The 23,211-nt window shown below is 39.1% G+C and overlaps 4 protein-coding genes and 1 non-coding gene across 8 annotated transcripts in view; 3 read left to right on the top strand and 2 right to left on the bottom strand.

Annotated features, from left to right (window-relative positions):
- The window catches only part of LOC135165637 (uncharacterized), an 81,016-nt gene that overhangs the window by 35,193 nt on the left and 22,612 nt on the right, over positions 1 to 23,211 (bottom strand). The window lies entirely within an intron of this gene.
- Positions 1,359 to 3,514, top strand: LOC135165542 (uncharacterized). Its single transcript, XM_064126938.1, has 4 exons — positions 1,359 to 1,532; positions 2,033 to 2,251; positions 2,405 to 2,658; positions 2,827 to 3,514. The coding sequence occupies exons 1-4, from the start codon at positions 1,530 to 1,532 to the stop codon at positions 3,353 to 3,355; spliced, it is 1,005 nt and encodes a 334-aa protein (XP_063983008.1). The 5' UTR covers positions 1,359 to 1,529; the 3' UTR covers positions 3,356 to 3,514.
- Positions 3,616 to 9,048, bottom strand: LOC135165535 (uncharacterized). Of its 4 annotated transcripts, none has more exons than XM_064126926.1 (9): positions 8,946 to 9,048; positions 7,703 to 7,975; positions 7,369 to 7,632; positions 6,995 to 7,164; positions 6,727 to 6,798; positions 6,355 to 6,641; positions 5,877 to 6,038; positions 5,478 to 5,773; positions 5,042 to 5,180 (listed from the first exon to the last, which is right to left on the bottom strand). In XM_064126926.1, the coding sequence occupies exons 1-8, from the start codon at positions 8,973 to 8,975 to the stop codon at positions 5,478 to 5,480; spliced, it is 1,554 nt and encodes a 517-aa protein (XP_063982996.1). In that variant the 5' UTR covers positions 8,976 to 9,048; the 3' UTR covers positions 5,042 to 5,180. The 4 variants fall into 4 exon arrangements, with proteins under 4 accessions (XP_063983000.1, XP_063982996.1, XP_063982997.1 ...); XM_064126927.1 differs by having other exon boundaries at positions 8,156 to 9,036; XM_064126928.1 differs by having other exon boundaries at positions 8,595 to 9,036.
- Positions 6,216 to 6,287, top strand: Trnae-cuc (transfer RNA glutamic acid (anticodon CUC)). Its single transcript has one exon. It is a non-coding gene; the product is annotated as a tRNA-Glu (tRNA).
- LOC135165531 (putative ferric-chelate reductase 1 homolog) lies at positions 12,094 to 21,519 on the top strand. Its single transcript, XM_064126919.1, has 6 exons — positions 12,094 to 12,254; positions 12,818 to 12,957; positions 15,921 to 16,234; positions 16,400 to 16,491; positions 17,024 to 17,183; positions 19,301 to 21,519. Exons 2-6 carry the CDS (start codon positions 12,948 to 12,950, stop codon positions 20,579 to 20,581), a joined length of 1,857 nt encoding a protein of 618 aa, XP_063982989.1. The 5' UTR covers positions 12,094 to 12,254; positions 12,818 to 12,947; the 3' UTR covers positions 20,582 to 21,519.

Here is a 23,211-nt window from a genome sequence, read left to right as displayed (position 1 = left end):
ACCGAGTTTTTTTATTCACCAGATTTTTTTCCTCCCGATTTTATTGCCACTTCCCGGATTTCGTTCGAAATACCGTTATGGAACCCGATATGATATTAATATAGATTGATATTACGGCGTGTACTTTGAGCCCCCAGAGGTGGCCCCCCCGAGTGGGACAACAATGGTCGCACGCGTCGGCACAAAGGGCCAGTGAAAAGGGTTCTATTTGAACTCTATTAGGTGGGGTGTTAGGAAAATTAGCCAGAGGTTTTCTTATCGGGGAATGGACTTTGTATTGATAGAAGCGGTTTTGGGACGACTTTTGTATCGCAGGCTATTTGAGCGTGGGTGGGGCAGTTCAGTCTCTTTATCAAGTGACCGCATATGTTTTTAGGGGTATCCCCTCACGCCCATGACATGGGTAATCGCTTCCTGGTGAGTTGTCGCAAATGTCTCCAAGATTGAGGACCGAAATTGGTGTTTCACGTGGAGAGAAATATTTAGAAAAAATTTGGAGACATCGAGTCCGACTTTCGGGAACACTCCGAGGGTTTCAGTCATCCCTTATATTTTTTTAATACGTCGATTATAAAAAATGATGGGGAAAAAGTGGATGCCCGTTGAATTATTGGAGTGGGAAATTACGTACGTGCTTGACTCCACTTGGACCGACTATCCCACGCAGATTGGCTGGTAATTGCGCTCGAATGATCACGTTGAATGACGATATACTTTCTGATCCGGGATGACACCCCTGAAAAGGTCAACGGCGCCCCTCGGATCTGTCACAATACCGAGCACGCGACTGGTGGCCACTTGAGCTACGATGTGGGGGTCAAATGAGCTTATTATGATATCTCTATCTCTCCATCTATTCACGACACTCTCATTGAATTCAGGCATGAGCCAATAAAACCATCCACCCTTCATCTCCATGATCTCACTCGTCAGGGTAACATAAACATCTTGAATTTTGGCTACTGAAGTGCAGGAAAAAATTTTAAGTCACTATGGACACATACCAAGCACTGTCAATAGCCAAAAATCATAAATAAAAATTTTATATTCAATATGAAAATTATGGTCAATGTCAGTTTTAGATTGAATAATTTTTGCAACGTTAATTTTCCCGATGATACATTCCCTCAGATTATTTTTATTTGGTTTTCATTCTAAGGGATTATCAAAAAATCGTTCGAGCCTTGTGTCTTTGTACCCACCCCCGCACACCAGCTCCATACGAGGGGATGCTGCATACAGACTTGGGGAAAATGGGAGTTGTCCAAACTCCACCCACGAAACCCAGCGCTCCGCCTTCCCATCGCAAAATTCGTGTACTCCGAGGGTCACACGGGAGAGGGTAATATCCTGGGACTTGCCAGCAGTGAAAATTCAACGTTCAACATCGACAGTCAAACTTGTCCCAGTATACCCTTCCCAAAAATACAGTTCAATAAACTTGTGACCGTAAAACAAAACGTTCGTTGAAAATTGATAATTTAAGAAGAAGAATAAATTTTTTGTGAATTTTGGAACGTCTTGCAGCTATGGTAATGAAAAATTGTTCTTTGTGAATTTAAATATATTTATTTTGCATGAATTTGATTTTCAAATTTCGGAACTTGTGTTTTTTCATAGAAAAATGTCGAATATGAGAAAAAAATTAAATTTTAGTGAGATTTAAAAATATTTCCCGATTGTCTATTCGACAAAAGAAGATATTTTCCGACAACAAATTTTTTCACACAATTTTGCTTGTTCCTTATATTCCACATTTGATTTTTTTATCTTCGTTTGGTCTTTATTCAGTTCTATTTGAATTTTATCATCACGTATTTTTACTCAATGTAAACAAAGAGATGATATTGCCCCGTGGGCGTTGAATATCATACGTATGAAGTTCACGGACAGTTGGCAATTTAATTGGCTAGTGATATCCACTTCCTCCCTCGTTTAATCAATTAATTAATTAAGTATCACGATAAACAGCTTTAGTAATGCGGAATAGGGGTGACGAATGTATCTAGGAAATTGTTAATTATTGTTGCAGCCGATGCTGACGTACAATGGCAGCCAGGGACTGGTGGATGAGGATAGATCTCCGGCTACGTCAGTTGTCTCCAACGATGGAGAGATGATCGAGGACTCGGGGGACTCGCCGGAGACACCCAGGGACACCGAGGAGGAGACCATGTTCTCGGATGAATTTTATTCACACGATACCGACGATGAGGACGACCAGAAGAGGATAAGGGAGTCTGGAGTTGGTGTGCGTTGAGTTGTTTTGTGTCAAGTGAATGCTCAAATATCTCACGAATCTCCAGGAATTTATTCCCAATTATTGGGGATTCGTGATTGTGAAATTTATTGATAATAATTTTTCAAAAAAAAAATTCACGGAAAAATATCAATTATTCTTCAGATCAATGGAATTTCCTCGATAAACAATAATTCCGCGATAACGACGAGTTCCACCAGTTCCAATTTTACCACTCCAGTAACTTCGGTGAACGGTGAAGTGGGTGGTGATGGTGTTCGAAAGATGTTCACCAACAGCAGGGAACGCTGGAGGCAGCAAAATGTCAGCGGGGCCTTTGCAGAATTGCGAAAGTTGGTGCCAACGCATCCGCCGGAGAAGAAATTGTCAAAAAATGAAATATTGAGAATGGCAATTAAGTAAGTACCAGGTTGACATCCAATCACTATCCCGACGTTGATTTTCGAGCACTTCATTCCTTCGAAGCAACCGCCATATTCCCAAAACCCTTCGATCAAATTTCTGTGTTAACAATAATTTTTTTGATACCTGAACTTCCATTCTATAACTTTGGTTTCATCCTCCAGGTACATAAGACTATTGACAAACGTTCTGGAATGGCAGAAAGCCCAGGATTGCAGTAACATCCGGATAAAGTGTGAGCCAGTGCACTTCATCTCCTACTCCACCTCAACCCACAAAACCCAAAGTCACAAAGAGGGAAAAGTCGACCTGAATCGAAGTCACAGTCGGTCCAATCTCTCCCGTCACAAGTACCAAATCTCCCCTCAAATTTCTTGCGACAAAAATGGAAACGATTTATTGATAATCGCTCCAGTGGTCAAACACAACAGTCACCTCCTGACTCTCCAAAATTCGCGATCTTCACAGAACCCCTCAGCTAATGGCTCAAAATCTAACGGAAGGATCATTTCAAATGGATCAATGGCTAACGAGATCAATCGAGGTAATTCCTGTTTCCATCAGGAGAAGAGAATCAACAAATTCGAAAAAGAGGATGAAGAGATCACCTTGAGCGTTCGGAACGTTCGATCCCCAGTGAAGAAGCGGATGAAGATAATTCCCTTCGAGCCCTCGAAGAACCTCGATAACTAGAAAAATTTACCGTTAACTGTTCCATATTAATTAGTTTTGATTATTTATAAGAATGACGACTTGTAAATTGGTTTCACGACGAACTTAAGGAAATGCAAGTGTATGGCCCACCTGGAAGTGTCAAAATATGTTATCAATTTGTTTTTGAAGAATTTCAAATTACGAAGTCAATCTTCTGCTTAATGACAAACCTTTCCCCTAGCACTCCTTCCGTTCCGGATGTGCTGAACTTCTCGCAGCCATCTAATCAAAACTTCTCATTAACATCCATAAACATTTATTTCCTCTCACATCGCTACACCAATAACTTTATAACATGAACATCAACTCGCACACAATCACTTGTCTTTACGTCAAATAAACTTTGTACCTCGTGCTCTTCCGCTTCTGCCTGAGATAACTAAACTTCGAGGCAACACAATCCCCGATGGCATCCTCCACAGGGGGGACAGGGGTGGAAGGTCGACCCTCGGCTCCATAACTCAGGGACCTCGCAGGTGCCTCGATTCTTTTACTAGAAGATTTATATTCAACACTAGAATACTTGACGATTGCTCCACTTCCACGACTCCGTTCTTTCATCTGACGATCCCCGACGTTCGCAGAAATGTCCGTGGATTCGGTCTCATGTCCTTCATTATCATCAACGTCCACCTTCCTCGACCAACTTCGTCGCTGGGATCCCTGGGCGTCTCCATAATCCTCACTGAACGCCTTCCTCTCATACTTAACTGTCTTGTCTCTTCCCGAGCTCAAGTCTTCGCTGAATCTCAACTTTTCATTGAACCTTTTCATAAAACTGGACTTGAGGTTCGAGAATCTGGGATTCCTTCGTGGATTCCTGTCGTTCTGTTCGTTGAACTCCAAGTCCTGACTTCCTCTTCGTCTGTCGATGTATTTGGGACTGGTGGGACTCGTTGACTCGTCCTCGTCGTCACTGCTGCTTTTGCTCTTGCTCCAGCGATTAATCCTAGAGGATGTGGAACTTCGTTTTCTATCGAACCTAAATTTGTACAGATCGTGGAGTCGTTGGGTGATGACAGCAGATCCTTTCGTGCTTTCGCTCTTGTCGAGGGCTTTAATGTCGACATTTGCATTTGGTGATATCTGTCCGGAGGAGTCGTCGGCTGTGGCCGAGCCAACCGATTCCTGTTTCCTCGGGTATTTGCAGAGTTCTCTGTCGTAGTAAGAGGAGAACTTCATCAAAGAGGACTTTCGATCGAGACTGGAGCGTGAAGAGGCTGGAGACGGGTGTTTGGCGAAGGTGATCCATTTGCTCGCCGCGTACCTATGGAGATGATTACTTGGATGATAATAACAATAAATTTTTAGGGTGCAATATTTACCTAGCCCCCTGGAACTCCATGTTCAGGGATCTCTGTAAATGATGAGGTCTGTCTCCTATCCTAGGTAGTGGAACCCAACGAAATGACAGCATTCCACCATCAGGACTCACTTGGACATCGTTGTTACTGCTGGTGATGTCGCTGTCCGACTGCATCGATTCCCTCCAGGGATCACCACCTCTGGAGCTCTCCGGATTATCTCGGCTTCCCGAAGACTTTCGAAGGATGAGTTTCTCGTGGCTCTCGGTTATCTCCGGTGATTCTCGCGAGTCCGGCGATTTATCGTAGAATTGGGGGGACTTGGGGAGGTTCAGCCAGCGGGTGGCGTAGAGGCGGGTGGTCTCGCTACCCTCAGTATTTCGACGCTCCTCTATTCGCTCGGCATATTTACGGAGACGATCTACGTCGGCGGAACGACTGCGGGTGCTGCGAGGAGAGCGAGAGAAACGACGCTCTGTGCCCATCGGGCTCATCCTTTCCTGGCGGAGGTAATAAGGGGTTTGTGTCGCTAGGATGAAACTTCAGGGGGTTTTGGAAGTGTAAATATCTTAGGGAGTGCCTGGAGGGGAAGTATTTCCATGGAAATCACAGCCTAAATTGGATAATTATCTAGACGTAGCAGGATGGCATGGAAATCGGGTGGTTAATTGAACCAGAAAAAAAAATGTCTTAGAAGTGACTGGAAAATCGTTATTAAAATAAATTTTCTAATCACGTGATTGTTTAATGGAAATAATATCAGAACCGAGGATTAACACATCAATTATCAGCATTACCTAAGCAAAATGTAGCCTCGCATACTCCGATATGTGAAGGAGTCCATGTTCTGGTGAGGCAATGTGAAGACTCGAAGCACAAGCCCTGGGATTGATTCTCGTATTATGCAACTCGGCTATCTGGGTACTGCAAGCAGCAGCAGGATCACCACTGGCCTCCAAATATCCACTCCAAAATTCATTACCAGGATAGGCATTTCCGTCCCACGCGTAGGTGACGACCAAGAGTTTACTGGCATCAGTGGCCCTGAAGAGCTTGCTATGAGGCTCCCTAAGCGCGAAGTGAATTTTTATGTCTGCAAAGGATTATAATTCACTCATTTCATGAAGTTGATTAGAGGCTGAAATATCTGAGGAAATTCTTCGAGATGTACAAACATAAGGGATGAGATTAATTACCCCCTAGATAATCTCCGTTCCCCGCACCACCGCATTTATCCTTCCTGAAGTAGGCGAACATTATGTCTGAGACGTACTTCAACTTTCGATTCATTTTTTTTAATGCTATCTCGAAGGTCTTCAGGAAATATATTTCTTGATCTTCTATGAGTCTCCAAACCCCTGAAATGAACGAGAGTCTTCAGAATAATTTTGATATTTAGTGCGTCCGCTTTTTCGATACTAATAAAATTTTTTTTTATGCGTTTGTTATCCACAAGTCTTAACATCTCGAGATGGTCGTTCTAAAAATACATTTCTCAGCATCTGAGTGACCACACGAACGTTTCTACTATAACATCCGATATAGTCTAGTGGCTATGATTCCCGGCTCTCACCCGGGCGGCCCGGGTTCGATTCCCGGTATCGGAAATACTTTTTTTTTTTTTCATTTTCAACATGCAGGTGAAAAGCGTTATCACTTTGGACATCATTTTACCTAATCCAAATCCAACCACATGTAAAAACGCCGTTGTATTTTGCTTCTCCGCTCTCGTATTGGCCTCAAGCAACAGAATCTCCACTGACAATAATGTTCGCTTCATGTAGTTTTCAATATCGAAGAGCATGTGATTATTAATTGTCATGTATCGTTTGTTATCCCTCGACTTGACACGTCTCACCACCTCCTCGTAGGTCGGATGATAATCCTCTCCGTAGAAGCGCGACCAAATAACGCGTAAACCACGAATTTGATCCATCGTACCTTCGCCAGCGGGTCCATACCTTCATCACGATTTAGTAAATTTAAAAAAGTGTAGGATTTTCCATAATAGTACACATGAATAGAACAGAAGAACAACAATAATACCCATTATCGAGATTATTTTGGTGGGGCGTTATCACCATGTCCTCGTATTCCATCACCTGGGCCCTTTCAAACCTGAGTAGACGAATCAATAATTAATTTTATTTTCATTGCCCATCATCAGATAAATTAATCACGTGGAATGGAGAAAATTATAAACAAGAAACTTCTGTTTTACTTGACAACTCTGAAGCTAAATGTGGAGACAACCTTTAATTATTTATACTCTGAGGACTTTCTTATACATTCCGTCCATATTTATTCGCATCACCTTGAGCCGATTACTCCTACAATGACACCACGTGGCTGGTAGCTATCTGGATCATTGCTGACGACTCCTCGATTATCTCTAGCCCCGTCGTTTATAAATTCCGAGTGCGAGGAGACGATCATCAGCGCTGAGAGTTTGATCTCATCGTAGGATAAACAATGATCCAATATCTGATGATGTAATTGATAATTAAAATTTCACCATTACCCTCCGTAGATTGAGGGGTACCAGAAATGCCTTAAAATTTGACATAAGTGAAACACTACTACAATTTAATTTTCATCTATGAAAAATATCTGAAAAAAATACGTTCATCAAACGAGGGAGTAATTTTTACCAAAAATTTCTCTCGCTTTATTTTATTTAAGTCCTACCAAAGGCTTCTTCTCTTGACTTGTCCCCACAGCCTCCCAGCCACCATGTCCATCCACATTGTCCATCAACCTCCATCGATCATCACCACCGTAGAATTCCAGCGCTCGTTTATCCAACAGCCTCTGGATGAATTTCATCAGCGTCATGTTTCTGTAGAGTGTTCTCTCCACGTGGCTTCCATGATCGCATTTGTGTTTTAACCAGCCCGCCATCAGTGGAAGCATTGCCTCATGAATTATCGGATACGCAGAATTGGCGTTAAACTGAGGACAACAATTTAATCTCCAAAATTCACAATCAGCTGATAAAATGATGAGAATAATATTTGATCACCTCCAAGATATCTTCGCTGATTCCTCTAGCCTTCAATGCAGTGCATTGCACGGACTTGATGGGAAACTGGATAGGGAATCCATCACTCTTCTTGATAATAGTCAGAATATTGACGGGAGGGGGGACAGGAACTCCCATACAATCTCCAACCAAGTCCTTGGTCTCTTCGTCGAAAGGAACTCCATTTGGTGAGCCGAGAGTATTCTCCCAGGATATTTCTGGTGGCTCCATTGATATTGGCACCTTCTGATCTCCGTTACGAAAATTCCTTCGCTTAAGCCATCAGGATAAACAACAGATCAATGGAAAATAATAAATGAAGAATGGAAAAATTGAATGGATGAGAAGGAATCAGTAATCATCTGCACAATCTCATATCACTCAAGGAGACACGATCATCTATTTATGGATATTTAATTGATTACAGTGAGCTGGGTCAGCCCTTTGACTCACCACCATGAAATCCGTTAAGTGGCGGAAAATGTGGGCATTGAGCCACGAGATCTCTCAGCACAGTTGGATCATACTGTACGCAAATATCTTCACCTTATTGGTGATGAACATTTCGTGACCTTGTAAAGGATCAGTCGAAATTGGAGCAGATGAAATGGAAAATTTATAACAGTCTGTCCAGCATTTGTCATATTTTTTCAACAATTAAAGATAATTCTAATGCTGTTATGAACAAATTTTCTCATAATTGTTGATAAAATCTTAGGGAGGATTTCAATTTAATTTTCGCAGACGTGAGAAAAAATTCACGTTTCCCAGACTGGTATATTTTTTCCTGTAGATTCACTCGAGAATTTTACTGAACTTCTAATGTTGATATCAAATTTATGTTAAAAAAATCAATAAAATTGTGATTGTTCGGGCAGTTCTATTCCCATACTTTTTAATTAAAATGGTGATGGATCTCTTAAGGTCGATATTTCATCAAAACTGACTGCTCAATTGAAACTCATCTCTTCATCCTTTGGAAAAAAATGGTAATACAACACTCATTATTCTGCTTGAAATTAGGTTGACTCATCAATAATCAGGAATATATGGCCTTATTCATTAGTGAAAAGCCACATTAAAATATTGAACAATTTTCCAAACTCATAAAAAAACCAGAAAAAACACTGAAATGGTCAATTGAGTTCTTATTCGTGTCACTTATCACCAGTTTGCCTTGGCATTTTTACCTTCGATTATTAACACTAAAGTCATCACATTTAGAACAGCAGTAACGACTTACCCGACGAATGCAACAGGCGAACAGTGACATTTTCCTCGGGAATACGAGGATTAATTTGAGGAAAACTATCGCCACTTCCTCCCTCCCCCCCACCCAGTGGAATTAGACTCTTTACCTTGTTATCAGTTTGATAACGAACTGTGGGATTTGAAGGTTTTGTGTGAAAACAGTGCCGGAGTTCGTTAATTGGAGGATAAATTAATGAATGAATTATTCAGTGGCGGAGGAAACGAGATTATAAAGGAGAGAATAAGTTGAATTTCACTGTTAAATTTTTTGTTGTTTAAAATCAATTATTGATGGGCTTAAAAATTTGTAGAACGGAAATATCTCAAATGATGTAAATTATTGGAATTATGAAGATTCCTACAAATTATTTTTTCAATAATATGAAATAATTGGTTAATTAAATCCTTGAGACGACCGAAATCTTCATTCCAATTGAGGATATTATTATAATATTTAATTATTAATTTCCCGAGCAACGATTTTTTTGAAAGGACAGGGGATGTTGTTGTTTGCAATTTATTTTCTCAGGAGAGTTATAAACAATAATTATATTGAAATGTGTCATGATTATGGTTCAATGACTCTAAATGTTTTGAATTACTTTAAATTGGTGATTTTATAGAGAAAACTTTGGAAAAATTCCAGTAAAAAAATATTTATCAAAAATCTATCTTTTTCTCAATGTTCCAAGAAAATAATTCACAGAGAAAAAAATAGGATCGGAAAGATGTATTTTCGGACCGCTACCATCATAAGTTGATAAATCAAGATAAAGTAAAAAATAATTACTGAACTAACTATATCTGAGTCATTATATTTCACCACTTCACTGTATAAATAAAACCGAATTTTAAATGCCACGACCTGACCCGGACTCTCGTGTCTCCTCCGATAGTGCTGATGCAGCCGATCACATTGCGAGGTAAACAGAAACGAGGTGAATATAAAATCAGATTTATGTAACGCATGCGTCCGCTAAAAATGCGCATTTTCAATCAATTAGCGGCTCAACATCAATCCCATGAAGAGAGAAAAACTGAGTTTTCCCTAGTGTCAATGGGAATTAGATTAACAGCAATTGCCTAGGGAGGAGTTCGCAGTATCGCCCGTTGAGCGGAGTTTGCTGGGGATCTCGCGATGATCAATAGCGGGGAGAGAACATCTACTGATGGTAAGGTAATATTCTTCATAATCTCCTCATTAAATATAATCAACAAATATGAATTAATATTTAACAACAAACCCTTTTCCTTTTATCTTTACCTTTCATCATAATTATTGATAATTATTAATCTTACATCGATATCCAAACTCAGATAATGATTGGAAAAACACTTCAGCATTGAAATATCCAACTGCTGATTAATTTCATAATTGAACAATTCTTGAATTGTATTATCTGATTCCAAATCAGCGCAATTGACTTATTGAAAACTAGAATTTTCGAAAATTTATGATTATTTCAATCGTTGATGCTCATAAGTCGCTGACTAATTAATATCATTAGTTTTTAGTGACACCGAATTTGTGTTCAACCCATGGAATTTTTATGATGGCAATATGTATCATGGATTAACGAACATTTGGCCGTCAAGGGAAAACCCAATATCAATTTATCGATTTAAAAATGCATAGAACACCTCAGGTAATAAAGAAAATAGCCAACTATTGACATCATTTCTCCCACAGTAAAAACAATGAACAGACCCACATAATCCTCCTCTCTCCCCGAATCGATCGCAAATCGATGCAAAAGTGTTACATGAGTTTATGTAGCACGCGAGTCGCGAAAGTAGATTTACAATCAACGTTTTTCTTCACCAGTCGTACATTTCTCTATTTCAAAACTGAGACGTTCCCTGCAATAATCAATGGATAAACACCATTAAAGGATTTGGCATTTTTTATAGCGCATTAACTCGTGGAATATTTTATGAAACTTTCTGAATGAGTATTGTGACAGCAATAAGAATTATCTTGACTACTAGAAATTGTTTTACTACGTCCTGTGATGATACAAAATACAGAAATTGGCGAAAAACTGTAATAATGTGGGTTATTCGCATTTTTGTCCATTTTAAATTGGATAAAAATTAGTAATCAAATTAACTTACCTGACAACTCACTGTCAATTATTCAAAAAATACCTGAACACAACATAACGGAGACGTTCCACTACCAGAGCCACCGCTCGTGGCCCCCGCCCCAGCGGAATTCTAATTTTCAAAAAGAAAATCAGTAGCGAATTGTCGAAACACACGAGGAACCAAATGGATTCATCGTATCTCATTGAAAATTAAGTTACCGCGCTGACAAGTTTTTTAAGGATGAATTTACTAAACAATATTCGATAATTAAAACATTAGTGATAATTAACTTCCAAAATATCTCCCCAATGAGTTACTACACATCCCCACATTAGAGTAATTGTAGGCGCAGTCGGTCAATAGAATTGTATGACAAGATGTTTGGAATTATTCTAATTAGAAAAAAAATTCTTTACATTTTTCTTTATAATTACTCGTTTTGAAACTCACCGGAATTCCCCGAATTATTTTTTTCTTCATGATGTAATTTTTCACGATTTAGTTATCGACTAGCTTCGATAATCAACGGTTTCAAAAAACATTTATATAGTTTATTTCACATAAGGAAAAAGCCTTCCCGAAATAATTAAAATCGTTTATTCCAGCGGTAATCAGGGAATTAATATCCAATGCAGTGAAGCACAAGCAAAAACGGGCCTTTTCAATCGTACATAACTCGAAAACCGCAGAGGGAATTTCCTCGATTTTTTTTCTATTACAAGGTTGCTCTTTCAGCTTCAAAATGAGATGTGATTCATTCAAATCGCGTCGTTCAGTCCGCCGATATCGTTGATTGATCACGATCCGCTCTACCCACCTCTCCCTTCCCAATTCTCAAGATTAGTTGATCATCAGATTGGCCACGTAACTGAGCCCGTAATTCCGTAATTATTGTCTCTAGGACAAAATGTGATAAAACATTCTCTGCGCGAAATTTCAATAGCTACAAAAAAGGTTTGGACACTTTTCCCCCTAATCTCAATATTTAATGAGATAATCAATGGAATCGGTAACTTCGGGCTCAGGTGAATAAGTCTTTTCCTGTAATAACGACCCAGGCCTCATTATTGATACCTCCACCCCTGCGATGGCCTCTCACAGGCGAAGCAGGTACGCAGTGAGGGCGTTTCAACTTGTCGGTTTCACAGTAGTACCGCAGGCCGCATAGTCTTCGTCAAGGTGTGGTTCTCCCGGCTCCAACACAAGACAAGACGTAAGACCTCTTGAATAATGAAATTCTGGTTTACTCCAATTTCCCTCAAATTGTCTAACCAGCTGCAGCATTGCCAGGACATTGTGCACTCAAACTATAAGTGTTGAATAAACGGTTTTACCCCACAATTCAAATCCCACCCTAAATCGTATCGAATTAATAAATATTTTTCGATTACGAATAAAAGAAAAAGTGGAGAACACCAGAAGTTGGTTCAGTTTTTGTCCAGTGTCTCAAAATCGGCGAGAAATAGCGACATTCCTCATAAGAACTTTTTTGCAGAGCTTTAATTTTCCCACAAAAAAGATTCAGATGAATATTTCGCTATCTCCGCTAGATTTTGAGAATTTTGAAAAAAATAACCGTTCGTTTTTAAAACGAGGAAAATTATCTTCTCACAACTACGTGATTATGAATAATGAGAGTGTGGGTTGACTGTTAGTTCATCTCGCGGTGATTTCAATGCATGCCAACTGCATTATCGACCGGGCCACAAGTGTGTGATAATGAAAATGTTACTTTCAAGAAGATATGTTTTTTTTCTCGTTTTATTCTAATTCTAGAACACGGAATTTTATGGATTTACGATTGAGCTCTGCTGACAGTTGTTGGCATATGCTCGGTGGACGCTAAGTTCTTCGATCCGCAAAAGACACGCAAAAAATCCACTGAGACGATCGTCATCATCTCGACATGTTTCAACGTAAGTGTTTTCATTATTATTTAATGATTCGTGGTGAGGAAATTGAGTTTAATTTTATTTAATGTATCTCGTGAGGATTCGCGTCTTTTCGCGCGATTGAAGCCCGTGTTTTTGATTGCACAATCCGGTGGGAGACGTTTGGATTCTTCGGGGAAAGGCGCGAGAGTTCAATGCACTCGAAATTATTTTATTCGCGTGCGCGGGCAAATTAGGTGAGTTGAGGAGAATACGAGAATTTTGCGAGGATTTTTGGGGGGGAAGTTAATTCGGGTGGATTTTCTTTTCCGGAAAGTCTCGGATTATTTCGATAGTGCGGAAGATATTGCGGATGGAAGTGCTGAATCGCAGTAATTTCCTTTCTATTTCTGTCTCCAAATGAAAATTTTGTAATAGTTAATAGTTAAGTTGTGCACATTTTATGTTCGTATATAAAGAACAAATTTTTATTCGGTGAACGGTGAACTAAAATTGCAAGATACCTTTTGTCGGTTGTTTAAGGCTTCACGGGGGTATGAACAAACTCTAGTTGAGTCATTGAATATAACGAGAAGAAATAAATTTAAAATTAAAGAAAAATTAGTCATCGTTAATAATTTTGGCTATAAATTTCCAATCGTCGTCTGGATTTGATATTTATTATTGAACCCAACGTTTAGGAACGACAATAATCTCTCGATAATGATTTCTATTAATCTATTAACTCGTGATCAGTCATCATGATCAGCAACTTTATGAATTGAGCACTGCATGACGCAATTGAATAATAAGACAAAAAAGTTCTTCCCATAATTGTCGACGAGGTATTGTATACGTGCGCCCAATTCACAGCGGTTACCCATCCTTGCTCATGCATCATGACCGCTGAAGCCTGAGTCATATAAAGGAACGACAGACAGGGTCCAACAGCCTTGTCCTCTTTTTCTAACGAAATATTGTGAATGATGAAGACGTATGGGATAATCGTAGGGACATGCCTCATAGGATCTGTTGAGCAATACGTCAGAGGGATTTCCTGTTTTATTACAAGTGATTTCCAGAATCAGAATAAATTTAACATTTCAGAATTGAGGTTTTCAATGATCAAGTTGTGTCCAACAGAACAGGATCAGTGGTTTACATATTTCCACATAAAAGATTATAAATTAAAAATAAAATCTGAATTCATTCTTTCAACATCAATTCTTAATAATGAGGAAAGTAATAGAATTTTTCTAGAGACAAACATAATTAACTCTTCCTGAATTTCCATCATCAAATAAATTTTTAATGGGAGGAAGAGTAGTAGCACAACTGTGGTAATAAAAACTAATAAAAAACTCGCAGAATAAATCCTCTTGACAAATCAATTCATCATGTCACAAATGACATATTTTCACCTAATAAAGCCAGACCAAACCAAAAAATTCCAATCACAAACTATTTTTTCCTGTTGTTGGTTTTTCTCCTGCAACTGCACCTCAAAATGTTAAATAATTCATACCAACAATCCCCGCCCCGTATTGTGTACATAGTTAATGAATTTGAGTTGATGCAACGTGTCACCTATTCTCCCCAGCCCTCGACAATTCAGCTTTCACCGGGTGGAATGTCCCCCAAGTTCTCCAATCAAGAAATTTTCTAAATCCTCTTAAATCAGCTGTACAATTTTCCCAGTGTCATGTTGATTAACAGATAAATATCAACTGGCATTGATAATCAACTCGATTGAGTGCTAAATATCCTAAAGGAGTAACAATTTCCGACAAGGCCGAATAACTCACGTGACAAGGACACATTTCCGCTCACCGAAGTATTTTCCCCTCGAGACGAAACTCTCCTGACGTGTGTGGCATGATTCATGCAATATGGTTGAGTGTAAAAACCCTGAGAGGTATGAGGAAAGAAGTTATTATGTGTGTCTGTCATTGCTACATTTATCATGTTTTTTCAATGCTCTGCGGAAAGAAGTGAGATGTGGAATGAGCACTTGAGGTTTTACGGATTATTGTAAGTGATTCCAAACGAAAAATTGTTATGACAAAATTCTTCCGATTAATTAAAAGAATTCTAGTCAATTTTTACTAAAGTTCTTGCTTCGTTACAGATTTTTTTGGGGTAGTAATATGTAACAGAAATTTTATTACACCATTTTTTCTGTTGACATCATTTATCGAGTGTCTATTAAAAATGAATAAATTTAAAAAGTGGAAATTGCTTCATTGTTGGTACGTTCATAATGTGTTTCTAGTGACCATTAAGGATCCGATCAATTTTGTAGTTGTGAGAGATTATTTTGGAAAATTCTAGATACGATAATTCCCCAATTGTGATACTGTCAAATTGTGAGGTCCTGCTAGATCGAATTTTTGGTCTATAGAAGGGGAATATCATAATATTATTATAGAGGAATGCGATAAAACCTGGTGACAGTTGTAAGAAAAATCTGGGTTTTACAGATATCTCACAATGACATAATTTCTACAGACATTTTCTGAATTTAAGAAATTATTTTCACTGTGTAAGCACATGCCAGTTTTCCTTATTGACTTAAGAAATACACCTCAGTGATGAATCGACAATAACCGTCTGTCCCCTAGAATCACGTGCAGTATTATCTTCATCAACGACTGAGTAGATCTGACAGTGATTCTATCACTGATAACAGTAATGGGAAAATAATAACACGTGCTGATTCATTCCTTTCGTCATGATAAAGTCGAAGGAAAATCGATAATTATAGGCTAAGAGACAAAAAAAATCACATTGCCAAAAACAACTCTCTGAATTTTAAAATTTCCCTCAAGAAAAAATGATAATCTACTGGCTGTCAGGAATTCTGTCGCAGTAAAAGTAAAATGTCTCGAGATTTTTACTAAATTTTTTTCTAAAAACATCTTATTCATTCGCTATTTCAATTTCAAAAATTGCTGAATAAGAGTGAGTGAATGTAAGATGAGTGTCTTCTAAAAAAAATTTCTTTACAGTCAGATTGTCTGTGGTCTTGACCCTCACCCTCTCTTCAGTGATCCTCGCCCTTCGAAATGGTGCACCACCTGATGCCTGTGGCCACCTGACTCCCCGTCATCCTGATACAACCGCGAATCTACATTATCCACCGTATCAGATACTTCCTGCTGCTGGACAAGGCAGAATTCGAGTGATTCTCGGTAGCCCTCAGGGATTGGCTTACCAGGGATTCATTATCAATGCTAGGAGTACTGATACTGGAGAATATGTCGGCGAGTTCACTAATCTTCCAGCCAACGTCAAAGCTATCGAGTGTACGCCCGGACTCAAGGTAATTTTTCGCAAATTTTTTTTATTGAAAAACTTATTCCAGAATTCATCAAATGTACCGATTTTTGTACTTATTTTCGAGGAAGGATTTTTGAATGGTTAAAATTCTGTGTGAAAATAAAACTAGTGTAGAATAAATGTAATTCCCAATCCGTTATATTTTTAGAATGGAGTTACTCACACTGATACCAGTGAAAAACACAACATTGAGTTCGATTGGGAGGCCCCTGACGACTACGAAGGAATGATTATATTCAAGTATGATTCAGTTTCTTTATTTATTATTTCATACTCTTGGGAATATGCGGTGATACGGCACTCGCATAAGTTTGGAATTTATGCATTGGTGAATATATTCGCACGAGAATGGATTTCAGTAACAAAGGCGTAAAGTAGATTAAAACAGAGCGAAGTAGAGTGAATGAAAGATTTTCATTACACAGAAATTCTGAACTGAAACCATAGATAACAGACAATTTTTTCTCTATTTTCCTTGATTTTTTTCAATACCACAAATTATTGTGTCATTCACTTAATTTTCAGAATTTTTTCCTTTGACTCTTTTCGGGGACAAATATATAGAAGAATAGAAGAATTAATTTTTAATTGATAGAATTTCAGGAAAATTTCTGTTAGATAACGTATTTCTATTGATTTCCACATCATATCTATATTTTTTTCTGATGCAACTTAATGGAAAATGTCCCCGAAATTCATGAAAAAATTTTCATAATCGTCTAGACTTGAAGGACAAAAAAAAATTTCTAAAACCCATTATTTATTTCTCCAGTTCAACATTCGCTCAAGATTATAGCACGTACTGGGTGGGGGTTGAATCGCCCCGAATAACTGTTGTGAGACGTAACATAGTGGTGATGACAACGCCAACACCGCCACCAACAGAGAGACCAACGACACCACCGTATTACGAGGCACCTGTGGCACCCGAAGTAAGTAGAAAGTAAATGGTCAAGCCCGTATGGACCACTCCAGATTATACAACTTGGTTGGGTTTTATGAGAAGAACGAAAAAAAAAAACATATCTTAGAAGTGAAATGTCTCAAGGATAATCTATCATTGGTCCCACAAGGTTGAACACAGAGGCTGAAGGTGAATTGTGGCCATTTACGTCACTGTAGATCGCAGTCATTCATATCTCGGGAGAAAGATTATATTTACGAGGTGATTGTAATCCGATCGTAACGATCTCTATCGTGCAATCACGCGAGAATTGATATCACTTTCAAATAGGCCTTATGAATTCCTCACTTCTCATAATAAAATAAAACTCCCAATTTCTTATCTTTCTTTGGACATTGTACGTGAACTTTATCAACTTATCAATTAGACATTACCCCAATAATCAATTGATTAATCGATTCATTGATAAGAGTATTCATTAATAATAGTCTTCACGTGTTTAATGAAGTTTCCATAATGTTGGAAATGTTTGTGAGCTATTCATTTATTAATATCTCGAGAGTAAATTAACGTAGAAGGTCATTGTAATCAGCTCGTGATGATCTACATCGCGTAATCCTAACGGAAGTGACATTGCAGCTTTCAATCAGATCTTGGGAATATTTGTATTCCATCGCAGTAAAAGTGACGTCCTAATTTCCTATCTTTCCCTAGATATTTTCACGCGTTAAAATGTGAAATTAAAATTATTGCCGAAATTTCCAAATGAATCAATGATTTAATAAATTGACGCATTAATTAACCGAGCGATTAACAAATTAGGGAACGGTTTGGACTAATCATTAGTCATTGTTTTTCCGCCCGAGCATTTTTTTATAATTGGCCGAAACAATTTCATCGGAGGAAAATTATCTGCTTAATCAAGCATAGGAAAAAATAAAAATATAAAGAAATATTGTTGCGCATAAAATATTCGTTCTAGGGATAGAGCAACTCCCATCAAAGTTTTCAAAACGTCCTTGAGACGTAAAGCAGACCATCAACCAAGGTATTTCATTTTTAAATGAGATTCGTTTGATAGTTTCCCGGGAGATATTTTCTACATTTATGAAAAGTCGTTCCTCAACACATCTCCGAAAGTTTCAGAGTCGTTTCAATTCCACTGAAATTCATATGTGAATTTTTGACTCACTACACGCCACACAAAATTTTCATTTATGCATTTTTTTCCGGAGTTTGGAATTTCTTTTTCTCAATTACTGTCACATTGGAAATGGATACTCGACGTGGAATGTCATTCGTGAAAATACGATAACTGAGATTTTGGATGGGTATCAATGGAACTGGGTCATGAAGTCCTGTATAAATTTCAACTTTAGGGAGTGATAACGTAGCCGAGTGCGAGAAATGATTTATCAACTTTGAAAGATGATGAAAAAAATCATTTTAAGATGTCTTGGGGATCGCGTAGACCACAAAAATATCTGCAAAAAAGGTCTTCTGATGATTTCCTCTAAGTATATTATTTTCGGGATGTTTAACGCTAGAGTAAATCCCCTTATTGTGAAACAATTGTTCAGGTGTAAGTGTTCAAATGGACATAAAATTTTTTTCCATTCAATAACTTCATAAAAAGTCTCACAATGACATAATCATTGAATTATTTACAGTGGGATAATTCCTCTGAACATAATTCTCTGTGGAAGATATGACTTGGAACAATTTTCTTGAAAAAGTCATTAAATCCCCGTCACAAATGTTTTTCCCACTGCAATAAATCATCAAAAAAAATGTACAATTACGAGACAACAAAACTATCTACTGAATTACGGAGTATTTCTAATGAGACTTCGTGCAGTGAATGTTCCTTAACCGGAAGTTCGTTGATTAGATTGTCAATAAGATGTGGAAATGATTTTTAACACTTGCATTGTCTGCACGGATGTCATATTCATAATGTTTATAATTTTCCGCTGCTTCAATTGCTCTTACGGCTCAGTTCTATATTTTGCGCTCTATGAGTTCTGAGTGATATCCCCCCTTGAGGCGTCAACCTGGTGACCACCACCTTCTCATTATCCCCTCGCGTCCCCACCCCATGCGTTTAAAACCCAAAATCTAACCTCGAAACCAATTTTTTTCCAGAACAATGAAGCCCTAGCTCGCAAGCGCGCCATCTACACGGGTTGCGGCACGACGAAGTCGTGCTTTGGTGCTCCAAGCGACTGTGTCGACTCCCAAGATTGCAAAGCCGTCGTCGCCGTTTCCGTCCAAGGCGAGCGTTACATCTTCGAGCTCCAAGGCGAAGGCGGCAAGTACGTGGCCGTCGGCCTCTCCGAGGACGCCAAAATGGGTGACGACAGTGTCGTCGAGTGTGTCGAGAATTCCGGTAAAATATCCATCCACCACTCATGGAACACCGGCCGCAAGAATGACCGCCTGCCACCGCAATCCGGAATGCTCAATCTCGAGCACAGCAGCTTCGAGGACAACAGAATCTACTGTAAATTCACCCGTGAGCGAAGAACCGTCATCAAGGGCCACGAATTCGACATCGAGAATAAGCCTTATCATCTCCTCATCGCTATGGGTAAGGATCTGAAGCCAAATGGCGTTGGTTATCATAATCTGCGAGAGGCATCCGCGGCGCCGAGACGCCTGTCTGACGTTGCTAAGATTGCAGCAGCTGACGACGTCCTTATTCGCGTTCACGGAGCCCTCATGATCGCTTCTTGGATCGGAACAGCTTCCGTGGGAATTTTAATGGCTAGGTACTACAAGCAGACCTGGCTGCGTTCGTCGCTATGCGGTAAAGATCAGTGGTTCGCATGGCATCGGTTCTTTATGATCCTGACTTGGGCCATGACTATCGCTGGATTTGTCGTGATTTTTGTGGAGATCGGAACCTGGAGTTCCGCCACTATTCACGCGTCCTTGGGTGTTGTCACAACAGCTCTTGCATTCATCCAGCCCTTCATGGCGGCATTAAGGCCCCATCCTGGAACTCCTCGACGACCATTGTTCAACTGGGCTCATTGGTTCGTTGGAAATGCTGCGCACATCTGCGCCATTGTCGCAATGTTCTTCGCTGTGAGGTTAACTAAAGCCAAGATTCCAGAGTGGGTGGACTACGTTCTCGCAGCGTACGTTGTCTTCCATGTTGTGATGCACATCGTACTTTCGTTCGCTGGATGTGCCTCGGATAGACAGGACAGCCAGAGGATCAACGCTTTTCCCATGAAGGATTTGCAGAGGGGATCCATGGGACATCCTGATGCCAGACGGGACGCTCCTTTGGCCGCCATGAGGAAGCTCATATTCGCCATTTATTTTATTGTTATTACTGTGTTTGTCGCCGCGCTGGTAGTGATTGTTGTTTTGGCGCCCATCGAGGATTCGTGGGTGAAATTTACGAATAATTTTTAAAGAGGCTGGATGATGTTGGAGAATCTTGAGACGAAAGGTTGTCGTTCTGGCCAAATACGAGAGGATTGAGTGAGTTTTTTGGAATTGAGTCATTCCTGATTCGAAAGGGTTTAGAGAGATATATTGTGAGAACTTGTTGTGAGAATTTTATGAACAAATAACATTCCGTCCACTCCAAAGACAATTTCGAAATTATTTGAATGGCAATGGTTAACACATTGATCAGGATTGATAGATGATCGGAGAAAGGACCTTTCTCGTGAGGAAGAAAAGTGTGTCCAAAAGAAAAACTGTTAAAACTGATGGTAATGAAAATTTGCATTTAGCAACAGCCTCATCGCCTCAATGCTCGCAATCAAATGATGTGAATGTGTGGAAACACCTGTTAACTTCGTTAATTGTAATTGATTATGACAATTGATTATGCAGCAAATCATTTGAATTCGAACGGATTTTCGTCTCACTGATTTTCCAATTACTCTGTGTATATATCGAGTTGATGATCCACATATTGTTCAAGAATGTAGAAACATTAATTGAGAGATGTATTTTATGGAAAGATAAGTTATGAGCGACGGAAGTTGGATCTCTGAATGGTGCATTTACTTAAATCTGTCTTTCCACGAGTTGCTCTGTTACTGAGGGTAATTACAGTAACTAGGTTGGTTGCTGAACACCTACCTGATATTAACTTTTGTAGTTTTTGTGCTATATGTATAACGTAACAATAGTTTTTCTACATAATTAAATTTACCAATTCGACGGAGACTTCTGAAGATTTCGTGTATTGTTTTGAGTTTTTTAATTTTATTCTGCAGTATTAATTAATTTTTTTGAGAAACTTTTGGGTATTTACTTGACGTTCGAGTGAATAAACCGAAATTTTGAACGCATTTGTCAGAAATTTTTTAAGTGGAAATAAATGATTTAGTCTATTACTCGAGAAAATTTCATTATCACTTCCTGGGGTTTTTTAGATGTCATCACAATTAACTCTGACATGTTAAAGGGTGAAGGAGGTGAATTGAACCAAATTGCAAGGAATAAAAAAATAATTTCAAGTAGAAGAATTCATTCTAGAGTATTTTATATAAATTCAGCAGGAAAGAGTACTTTGTAAGATGTAAGAAGATATTTTTTATGGAGAATTTTATGAGTCATAAAAGAAATCCTCGATGATTTCCGATAAATTCGTTATTTAAGAAATTATCAGACTTGAGAGATGCTGTGATTTTACTTCACAGATGATTCTATTCGGCTGTACAACTCTTCAGTCACTTCCCCGCATTATCTTTATACCACCACGTCATCTCGTGACATTTCTCTGGTTCAAAAACGTCTCACTACGTGCACGAAATTGCAAGGGAGTGGTAAAACCCGTTCAAGTCAGACATTCACTCCAACCAGACAGACCATCCTAAAACTAAGTGATTTCTTCGAGACAATTTCAAGACAACAGATCTTGAAATTTTCTAATAGGTCCGTTAAATATCCTGTTAAAATTACTTTATAAATGTCGATTCATTAATAGTTATTAAAGTCTCAATGTTAAAAATCATTATTCAATTTGATCTCATCATTTGCAATTCTATTTTTGTATCATTTTCCGACATTTATAAAAAAACTTGTCAGCAGAGATATATATTATTTTTATCAGACAAGGCTATCAAATATTCTTGACATCTCGAGTCGTCCGATTACGAAAAATTCAACATCATTTTTTTCCGTCGCTTTTCTCCAGAAATACCACCTCCCCTTCAAAAGGGGTTTCACACATGTCCACCTAAACCCTCTCATTCCCAGGAGAGCCCCTTTATGATCACATCCCTAAACCACGTAAATGTCCAAAACATGTCCCACTCCAAAAAAATCACATGGCTCAGATGGTTCTACTATTTTGTCATAAAATTGGGGCGATTATCGACTATTCACTCTCTTGAAAATCCTTGTCATAAAATTTATTATTATTTACTTTATAAAATCGATGTTTTCTCTCATCTTCTCTTAATCTTAAAGAATCGAATGATTGACCAAATTCCTTCAGTAAACATCATATTTTCCCTGATCTCATTGCATTTTGTCCAACACAAACGTAATTTCCTGTGGAGTATTTCATCCCCACCGCTCCCCCGAAAAATCATCCCCCTCGGAGTGTTAACATATCCTAATCCCCTGACTCTGTCGAGAACCCCATAATGACCGCCAACCCGCACCACTCAATCCCCGAAAAAAAAAATCTCCAATTCCAGGGCCATCTCCAAGCCCCCCCTCCCCCACTCACACATACCCTACCTTCAATTTTTCCCGTTCACCCCCTCAAATTTCCGAAAAATCAAAACTCAAATCTCCCCGATCCCGCCAGTCATCCCTTTAATTCGAGGTCAGCCCTACACTTCCACCTGGTTCTACGTCTCTCCACGCTGTAGCCACGGGTCAAATACAGCTCTCAGGGTAGTAACCGCGCGCATCATCCCCCAAAATGGCGTCCGATCGAAGGCTCAATGCGTGCACCCATACATCCCCACGCGTTTTTACCCTCCCCCTCTGGCCCTCCCGCCGATTGCCATAAAACATCGACTTGCACTCGTGTGTGGTATGGGGATTTTGTTGGAGTACGCAGAGGGTTGTGA

The sequence above is a fragment of the Diachasmimorpha longicaudata genome, chromosome 8 (genome assembly GCF_034640455.1).
Source record: "Diachasmimorpha longicaudata isolate KC_UGA_2023 chromosome 8, iyDiaLong2, whole genome shotgun sequence".
NCBI lineage: Eukaryota > Metazoa > Arthropoda > Insecta > Hymenoptera > Braconidae > Diachasmimorpha > Diachasmimorpha longicaudata.
The sequence above is the reverse complement of the archived record's forward strand: the minus strand, read 5'-3'. Positions and strand labels throughout refer to the sequence as shown.